The following is a 10,001-nucleotide window of genomic DNA, read 5'->3' on the forward strand; positions in this document are numbered from 1 at the left end:
AGACCTACCGTAGTTCACCAAACTACATCTGTAAGTCTACCCAACAAAGACGAAATCTACAGTGTTTGGGGGTAAGTACATCAGTGCCTTATTTTTGCTGCAGTTATTAATGGGTATATTGTGGTGGGTTTTTTTTTTTTTTAGGAAAATAAGGAAATTTGGTAGGGGTTTCTTGAAGTAAAATATTTCTTCTCAAAACTGAAAAGTTTGGGTTTTATTGCTTTATAGCGTGCTTACAGGATTTCATCCATTCCCCCACACTTTACAATTCCAAAGCTACATTTGAATGGCTGCTTTTATTCTTTTTCTCTCCTACTTGCTTGATTTTGTGATGGTTGTTAGGCCCCTTTCACACTTGCGCCATCCGTTCCGCTATGGAAATCCGCCAAAAAAAAACATTTTTGGCGGATTTCATTTTTTTGCGCATTGTGCAAAAACGGATTGTTCTGGATGCAAACGGATCGTTTTTTTCGCAGATTTTCAATCATTTTGGCTCCATAGGAAGACTGAGGTCCTTCTGGAAGGCTTTTACCCATAATTACTCTGTCAGGGTCATTTGCATAGTTCCGGGACTCTTCTGAGCATGCTCCATGTAAAAAAAAGGCTTTGGATCCGCTAGTATCCGCAAGTATCCGCTATTATTAGTCACTCTCATAGACTCCCATTGACGGATAGAAGGAATCCGTTGCGGATCCGTTGCGGATTGCCGATGAAAAAGTAGAACATGTTTTACTTTTCAATCCGCATGTTTTTTACACTTTTTGGCGGATCAGAGCTTTGCGGAGGCAAACGGAAGCTAACTGAAGGTTGCGGATTGGAAAACAAGCCCCATAGACTATAATGGAGATTTTGGCGGATTATTAACAATCCGCCAAAAAAAATTTTTGACGGATTTCCATAGCGGAACGGATGGCGCAAATGTGAAAGGGGCCTAACTGCTTACTAGTAATGTGCAAATGCACCAAAATTGAAAGTTGGGTTCAGCACCCCCGAACCCCAATCGTCATTGGAGTCAATGAGGGCTGAGGCTTATTGGAGCAGGGGCTGGAGGATCTCCCAAAAGGATTCCTTCGAGTGCAATGAACTATTGCAAGCATGCATACTTAATAATGATGAGCTAAATCAAACATCGCTTATGTATAAATAAACCTTTGCTAAATTTATGAGATTAATATGCCAGATTTTGACCTTGTAATATACTTTTTTTTATGCTGTAAATCTGCTGTTTGTATGTTTAGCAATCACTGTTTTTTTAATTTTCAAACTTGTCTTAAAGGGGTTCTGTGGCTATAGCATTTCTTACCTGCTCCGCTGAGCCCCCCGCTGATGGTCCTGTTGATCTTGGGGTCCCGGATAGATTCCGTACCAGTTTTGCTGAATTTAGGAGTGACTTTTCTAATTTTAACCACTTCCGGTGGCTTGGAGGACTGGAGGATCATTTCTCTTCCGGAGCGCAGTGTGTGTCAGCCCGGGATTCATTCATAAATTAGTCATGTGATGCGGCCATCACATGGTTGGCGCGTCACGGAGGCGGGCCAACACATTGCGACTTGGAAGAGAAAGGAGCCTCCAGTTGTCCAATCAACAGGAAGTGGCTAAAAAAACAAGATGCATTTCTAAAGTGATTGGGACGGCGGAATGAAAGCGGGACCGCAGGATCAAATGGACCGTCAGTGGCAGACACAGCGGAGCAGATAAGAATTTCTGTAGCCGCAGAACCCCTTTAAGGGCCATTTATAGTGACAAATCTATTTTTAACTTGAGTCAAATGTTAATGCTCTCAAAAAGAGAAACAAGGTTAGGTGTGATACCTTTTAATGGCTAACAAAAATAGTAGGTGGTACTTAGAGCGAGCTTTCCAGACTCCTTATGTCTCCTTCAGGCATAATGAAACTATCTGAAGAAATGGACTTATTACACACACAGAGCCATGGATACAGGACATTTCAAGAAAATTACAAATACGGGGGAGGGGGAGGAAATAAAAGTGGCCAGGCTGGGTCTGAAAATGGTTTGCTCCATTAGTCTGGTCAAAAGAGTTTACTTGTTTTATGATCCCTTAGAAGTTCCTGGTGAGTGGTCACAGGCCTGGCATGTACCAGAGGTTAGGATTTATAATGCGCCATAGACACCACATCTCTGTTCAGTCCTGATATCAATGTGTCAGAAGTCTTAAGGTACCTTCACACACAGCGAGATCGCTGCTGAGATCGCTGTAAAGCGTGACGCAATAGCGTGCTCGCTGCTGAAAGTTCTGGCCTTTCTTTTGTCGCATATCTCCCGCTAGGCAGTGTACAGCGACACGTTTGACGCCTCGACAACGACTTGTCACGCTGGAAAGGTTACATGTGGATCGCTGTAGCGTCACGTGTGGATCGCTACAACGTCACGAAATCGTCGATTCAGCGGTATGTACTCGCTGTGTTTGACACCTCTCCAGCGACACAGTCGCGACGCTACAGCGTCATAGGGGCGACGCTACAGCGACCCAGATTTGGTCGTCCCGCTATCGGCATCGCTATAGCGTCGCTCAGTGTGACGGTACCTTTACTGAATTTGTATTCCCATGATGTTTTGTGTCTGAGATGTCACATTGCCACTTAGGACAATAACTCCTATATGTCCTATGTTGTGTCCTTGCTAGTGGAAGTGTTCGGCCACAGGTAGATCCGTCCTTTTTTTTCATCTATTGTGCGGCGATGTGATCTTATTTTTGCATTTAATCTTTACCCTGTTTCACCCACAAAAAGGCCCCAGTAGGATATGTGGAGCAGGTGAATTTCCCTGGAATCTTGTACTCTTGCTCCGTGTTGGGGATCCGATATACTGTAACTTGAGTCACTAATGGTGATGAATATTTTATGCAAAAAATGTTAAACTTATTCACATTTTACTTACTAGAGCTGCCATTGTTTGAAACATTAAAGGAATTTGGTGAGTGCCAACAAAGTTTGTTGATCATTTGGTTTACGCAGTTAAATAAAGTTGGTTCAAAGTTTCTATGTTGTCTGTCTGTTATTTTTCAAAGTTCCACCACGTTGGTTGGAAACAGATGACCTTTTTAAGAATTTTTCCTGTTTACATATGCCATCCAGAAGCAGGAAAAATTACTGTAGAGGGAATCTGCTTATAATATGGAATTTAAATATAACCCCAACACAATCACTGTTTCTTTTTTTTTAAAGAAAATTCGAATTTTGGCATCTGTTACAGCTGCAACATTCAGCCCACCTTCAGTTCTGAACTAAATTAGATTTTTGGGTGAATCACCGCGTCGAAATGCAGTACCCCCCCCCAAGGATAAGCTGAACTTAGACCAATGCACCATTAGAGCTCATAGCAATCAGCTGTATTCTGTGAGGGGGAAAATGATAGGTGTTCAAAATCCCTGTACGAACAACAACGTAAAAGGCTGCGGCCACACGAGGTTACTTCCATCGAGAACGCCTGCCGTGTTCGCGCTGGAAGTCTGCTCTGAAACCTGGCTCTGACTTCCACCGCTGTCAGAGCCAGGTTTCAGAGCGGACTTCCAGCACGAACACGTCGGGTGTTCTTGCTGGAAGTACGCTCGTGTGGCCGCAGCTTACGAGTATACTAATTAAAATTAATGGTGTCTTTTTCAAAGTTTACATGTTGGTCATTCATGGTGAAAGCCACTCTTTGCAGTCCCTCTGTACTGTAATTACTAGATGCAGGCACTGCAGTCCCTTCATGAATGCTGCAGCTCTTTACACAGATTGCCATGACTTGCATTTGGCTGTTCCTATAAAGGCTTAGGGTTTATTCACATGGACAACTGTAAGTGTAAACCTGTGCTACTCTCGCGTAAAAAACCCTGCGATATCATGCGAATGGTAGCACTGGTCGCATGATATGACAGCTGTCACACTGGCTGCCCATGCGACTGAGGGCATCAAAATTTAAAGTTGCATGCCATGGCTTTGTCACCTGTGTGAATAAGCCCTAAATGTATATTATCTATTACGGTAGTATGTTTTTAAAGTGTGGGAGGAAACCCATTCAAATGGTTGAGCCCCCACCAATTACAAAATTATGGCATAATTAATGTAGAAAAGCTTTATGCTGCATTAAGCCTAGATTTACACTTGCCGTTTTTAAAGTCAAACATAGGAGTGATATCAAAATGTAGACCGATTATGGGAAGAATTAAAATACTGCAGAGGTATCAGTCACACCTTAACCTGGATGCTTGTTAGGCTCCTAAGGCCCCAATATCACTAAAGAATGCATTTAAATGGAACATATAATATATATGGCCCAGGAGCCATATCTAAAATAAACAATAAAAAAAGCACAGCAGCAGCAACTTGGCACATGTCCAAAATTTAGTGGTGCGGAGCTACATGTTAAGCCTCTAGATCAGGGGTCTCAAACACGCGGCCCGCTGCCCTCCCACATGCGGCCCATCGGACATGACAGGGGCGCCTGCCTGCGTTGCCCAGGCCAGTGCCCCCATAAATTGAACAGTCTGCAGCATGGCTGCCAATCTTTGAAAGAAGGTGATAGCGCTGCAGCTTCAGAGCATAGACAGCAGGGCACTGCGCAGAGAGGCAGAAATCTGGGGTCTTTAGCATTGGGTGGGAGGTCACGGGGTCCATAGGATTGGGGAGTGAGAAAGGATTTGTAGGATGGAGGAAGGGGCATCCAGGGTATTTAGGATTAGGGGGGATCCAGGGTCTTTTGGATTGGGGGGGGATTCGGGGGAGGGGGAAATGTAATGTTTCATACCTAAAATTAATGCGGCCCATCAACTAGAAACTTTTTCAATGTGCGGCCCATGATACGTCTGCCCGAGTTTGAGACCCCTGCTCTAGATTGATACTTCTTGTTTTCGGATCCGCTCCTGTGTTTTAAAGAACACCAACTCTTGACCCACCAAGAAGGATGTGTTTGGGTTATATTTGCCTGGTTAAAACAGTTCCCCGTTTCAATTAAAGCTACAGATCTGCCATAAGTGTATTGTCTGTATTTCTCTTTCCAAAACAAACAGCTTTCAATTTATCAAAGGCGTTTCAGAAAACAGCATGGCTGAAGGATTCACTGAATCACCTAAGAAAAAGGCACAAAGGGACAGCCATTTTAAAGATGCTTGGATGCAAGAACATCCATTTATAAAGAAATCACGGCGAGGAGTTTTGTTTGCATTCTGTGAACTTTGTGCATGTGATTTTTCAGTGAGGCATGGTGGTTATAATGATATAACCAGACATATTAACACCAATAAGCATGCAGGATCAGCCAAGTCTATCACTCAGACTAAACCAGTGTCCACATTCTTTCCTTCTTCTGATTCGAGATTAGCAGAAAATACTATAAAAGCAGAAGTATTGTTTACTGGCTTTTTGGTTGAGCATAATATATCATTAGCCACTAGTAACCATGTACGGCCTTTAGTTAAAAGAATGTTTCCAGATTCCAAGATTGCTGAAAGATATGCATGTGCCTAATTATCCCTGTGTGGCCTATTAATAAAAAAACAACAACATAATCACGTTCCTCCATCATGTTCTCATACACTTTATGCAGTTAATAGCCTCTGTGTCTGTACTGTTACATACTTAGGCAGTTAACTGGTTCATGCAGCTTTACATGAACACCCGAGCCTTACACTATGGCTGGTCCAAATAACTAAAGCAATTGTTACCATCCACCTCTCGTGTCTCCCCTTTTCCTCATGGATTGTAAGCTTGCGAGCAGGGCCCTCATTCCTACTGGTATCTGTTTTGAACTGTGATTTCTGTTATGCTGTAATGTCTATTGTCTGTATAAGTCCCCTCTATAAGTTGTAAAGCGCTGCGGAATATGTTGGCGCTATATAAATAAAATTATTATTATTATTATATTATTATGTGCAGCAACTAAGACCACACATATTATTCAGGGAGCTATAGCACCAGAGGCACTCTGCAATGTTAGGAATGTGATTCAAGGCCAGAAAAAATATTTTGGCATTGCAATGGATGCTGGTTCTGATAATTTTGAAAAGTACTTCCCCGTACTTATCACTTTTGAACACCCGGAAACGGGGCTGATTGTAACGGAATTTTTAGATATGGTCTCATGCCCATCTGCTAGAGCTGAAGACCTTTTTCATGCAGTTGACACCATGTTAAAAAAACATAATGCAGACTGGAATATGTGTGCTACATATTCTGCTGATAATGCAGCTAATATGCAGGGAAAACACAACAGTGTGCTGGCCAGAATAAGAAACGCTCAGCATTCTGAGCAAAAGACATATGCTGTGGGCTGTCCCTGTCATCTAGTCCATTTAATGGCTGAACACGCAGCAAAACCGTTGTCTGTATGTGTGGAAGACCTCATTGTTGACATATACTTCCACTTTCAAAGAAGTGCAAAAAGGGTGAGTACATTGCATGATTACATGGCATTTTGTAACACTGCTGTTAGAAAATTAGTGAAGCATGTGAAGACTCGTTGGCTGTCACTTGAAAAGTCTATTGAAAGAACCCTATTTAATTGGGATGCCCTCAAGTCTTATTTTCTCAGTACGTTTGAGGAAGACAGTGACTCGCTTGGCGCTAGAGAGAGGCGCATTCTTGTCAGTATACAAAATCCATTGACAAAAGTATATCTCTTATTTTTGCACTCGGTTCTGCCTATATTTAATACGTTTAACGTACTGCTGCAAACAGAAGCGCCAATGATACACCACCTGCACACTGCCATGTTAAAACTTTACAAAGATATTTTGGTCAGATTTGTGCAGCCAGCAGTGATTGCTGGAGCTGTAAATCTCTTGGAAATTCCTTATTCTGACTCATCTCTACATCTGCCCAAGGAGCATATTTTTATTGGGTTTGAAACTAGAAATTACTCTAGAAGAGAAAACCTAGTGGACACTGTCATGTTCAAGAAATTTGAAACTGAGACTGTGTGCTTTTATTGTAAAGCATTGGATTATATGAAAAAGGCCATGCCTCTAGAGGACCCAGTACTTAAAAGTATGAAATTTGTGAATCCTGATATGCGATTAGTGTCAAGTATCGATGACATCCAGATAGTTATACAGAGATTTCCGAATGTCATTGCTGCCCAAGACATGGATAAACTACTGATTGAATTCAGTGTATATCAAAGTAGTGATGCTTCATTGATGCAAACTACCAGGATTGATGAATTTTGGCATCAGCTGTCACAAATCAAAGATCCTGTGAGTGGACAGTATCAATATTCAGTGCTTTGCAAGCTAGTCAAATTTCTCCTTTTAATTCCCCACAGCAATGCCTCATGTGAGATTGTTTAGCATTGTTCGTAAGGTTCTCACAGATCAGCGGAGCACACTAGGAAAACATCCTATTACACAACAGCCAGGCCCAAATGTATATGAGACTGTAACTACAGTCCGAAATACGCTCTGTGCAATACTGGCCAGCAAAATCAATATTTTTTCTACCACAGAATGTCACAAGTGGCAGCCATCTCCACAGCTCCTCAAAAAAGCGAAATCTGCTACTTCTGTGGCCTTATCCAGTAGGCAGCAATCTGGTACAGATGTAGAGGGAGCAAGTACTAGTGTAGCTGGGCCTAGTAGTGAGGGAAACCAGATTCTTATCGAGCCCATTGCTGAACCTTTTGGTAGGAAAACTACCGGTGTACAAGAAATTGAAGTAAGTCCTGAAAGGGAACCTGTTATCACCACGGAAGCAGCTTCTTTCCCTGCCAAGAGACTGGCACCTTTGTTTCATCGGGCTTCTACTGCTGCATCAAACAAGCCTTTCTCTAGTGGAGCAACTAGAGGAAAATCCACAACAGGACCAAAGAAGGGACAACAAGCTCCTGCTGCTACAAAGCCCACATCTGTGCCTAGTAGGCCTCAGGCTGCTGACGATGACGACCTTGTGGTCCTTGATTAGAGCAGTTTTCTTTTTTGCATGTAAATTTGTTTCAAGAAAATAATTCTGTTATTTATCTTTGCCATTCAATCTCCATTTTGCCCTTTCTATTCTGCTTCTGCAATCACATTTATTTGGAGCTACCAATAGAAATTCCAGGCAAAAATGAAACTGTCTTTGTTCCCATACTCGTGATTAAGTTCTTACTTTAGTATCATTACCGGGTTGTGTTTACATTTTAATGAGCCACTTGTTAGAAATAAATGTTTTTTTTCTGTATTACGTTTTTCTTTTGTACAAAATATCTACATAGAAGGGTGGGGTGACTTATGCAGTTACCCATTAGAACTCATGTCCACTGTACGGGAGCGTAATCTCCGCTCGGCTTCCGCAATTCAATTGCGGAAATTCGGCATCCAGTTCATTGAACAGGATGCCAAACTGCGGAATCTGCAGAAAGAATAGACGTGATGAGGAGTGTTTTCTGTTCCGCAGCATGTCCGCAATCAGAAAATGAGGGCTTTATCTCCCATTGAAATGAATGGCATATTTCAATTGCAGAATCCACAATTGAAATACGCCACTGCACATGAGCCCTTAGATGCAGACACATTGTGTTCTGCAAGTTAGAATGATATCGAGAGATCTAACATAAGATAATGTTTCTGCTATTCCTAGTTGATCCCTTTTTTTGGTATGATATAAGGTCAGTAGTTAGAATATGTTCACATTAATTGAAGTAGGTGGAGTGTGGGACGGGTGTGGCCAGGGGTGGGGTTATGAGGGTGGGCGGGGCTTGGTTGTCCCTCTTTCCGTTCCTGTAAAGTTGGGAGGTATGGGACTGGGTGGGTTTAATCACACATACTGGACACAGAGACGTGTAAAATAGAGACCTAACGACATTCCCCCAAAAAAATTGTTACTTACCGCAAGGTGATGAGCAGCCTTTCCTCTGCAGAGATGGACTTCCTCATCACCGTGTCTTGCCGTTTTAAATGGGGTGCCAGGATGGTGAGCAGTCTGTCAAATGCCATAATTGGTAGCCGACAAAACGATATACATTTTTCAGGATATCTGAAAATTTAAAAAGAAACACAAAAAAGGGTTACTTCACAAGTACTGCTAGCAAAAAAATGTAAATTAGTCATTCAATATATTTCTACTTACCTCCTCAAATCATTGTACAGCACATAAAAGTGCCCCTTCTCAGTTCGGTCTGCTACAAGCGGGTGCACCCACATTCGTTTCTGCGCACGTCTTCTCTGCCGCCGCAGCCTCTAAAATAAAAAAATAAAAAAATATTTTGTAAACACAACAATTAGAAAAATATATCAAACATGCCTGGAAAACAATGTGGATTATGTAAGGGTACGTGTCCACATTCAGGAAGGCCCACCCCCTTCTGGGACGCAATGATGCCAGATGTGTTCATTGTACAAATCCGGCATCATCGCACCCCACGCATAGGGCCCTGTTTTATTCATTGCGGAGACGCAGCTTCTCAACAAGGAACACGGACATGCTGTGATCATAAAAGACACGCAGCATGTCCGGAGTCGCAGGGCTGACGGATGACACACAGTGGACACGTGATTTCATGAAATCACCTCCACTATGCTGTTATATGTGGACGCTGCATGTTTGGCGCTGCGGCCACACGCAGCGCCAAACATACAGTGTTTCCAGAACGTGGACATGTACCCATAACCCAATATATAAAACAAACAGACATCTGCTTACCTGACGTGCATGTTGATTCAGAATTAGAAGCATCAAACCAAGGATCGCAATCCGGTGTGGCGTGCGGAGCTGGATCCGCGGGCTGTCATCTGGCCTACGCTCAGCACGTCCACTCATTTTGATGTGCAAGTTCCAAAATGGAGGATGGAAGAAGAAAAGAGTTGGACAAGGAAATGACATCATTTTTTTTTTTCCCCCCCCAACTGCAGTTAAGCTTTATTTGTGTCAAACACAGACAATCTGCAGACAAAACTGCATCAAAAACCGCATCAAAAAACGCACCAAAACCGCACCTGCGTTTTCTGCAAAGACCTGCGGTTTCAGTCCTGAAAAAAAAAAGGATGGAAATCAGGAACGTGTGAACATACCCTAAAGCAAAATAAG

At 42.6% G+C, this 10,001-nt stretch overlaps 1 protein-coding gene across 1 annotated transcript; it reads right to left on the minus strand.

Annotated features, from left to right (window-relative positions):
• Positions 1-8,272: 8,272 nt before the first annotated feature.
• LOC143782140 (uncharacterized) lies at positions 8,273-9,748 on the minus strand. The gene is made up of 4 exons (XM_077269270.1): positions 9,618-9,748; positions 9,045-9,154; positions 8,805-8,951; positions 8,273-8,327 (listed from the first exon to the last, which is right to left on the minus strand). The coding sequence occupies exons 1-4, from the start codon at positions 9,732-9,734 to the stop codon at positions 8,273-8,275; spliced, it is 429 nt and encodes a 142-aa protein (XP_077125385.1). The 5' UTR covers positions 9,735-9,748.
• Between the last annotated feature and the right edge of the window lie 253 nt (positions 9,749-10,001).

Source organism: Ranitomeya variabilis, chromosome 6 (assembly GCF_051348905.1).
Source record: "Ranitomeya variabilis isolate aRanVar5 chromosome 6, aRanVar5.hap1, whole genome shotgun sequence".
Taxonomy (NCBI): domain Eukaryota; kingdom Metazoa; phylum Chordata; class Amphibia; order Anura; family Dendrobatidae; genus Ranitomeya; species Ranitomeya variabilis.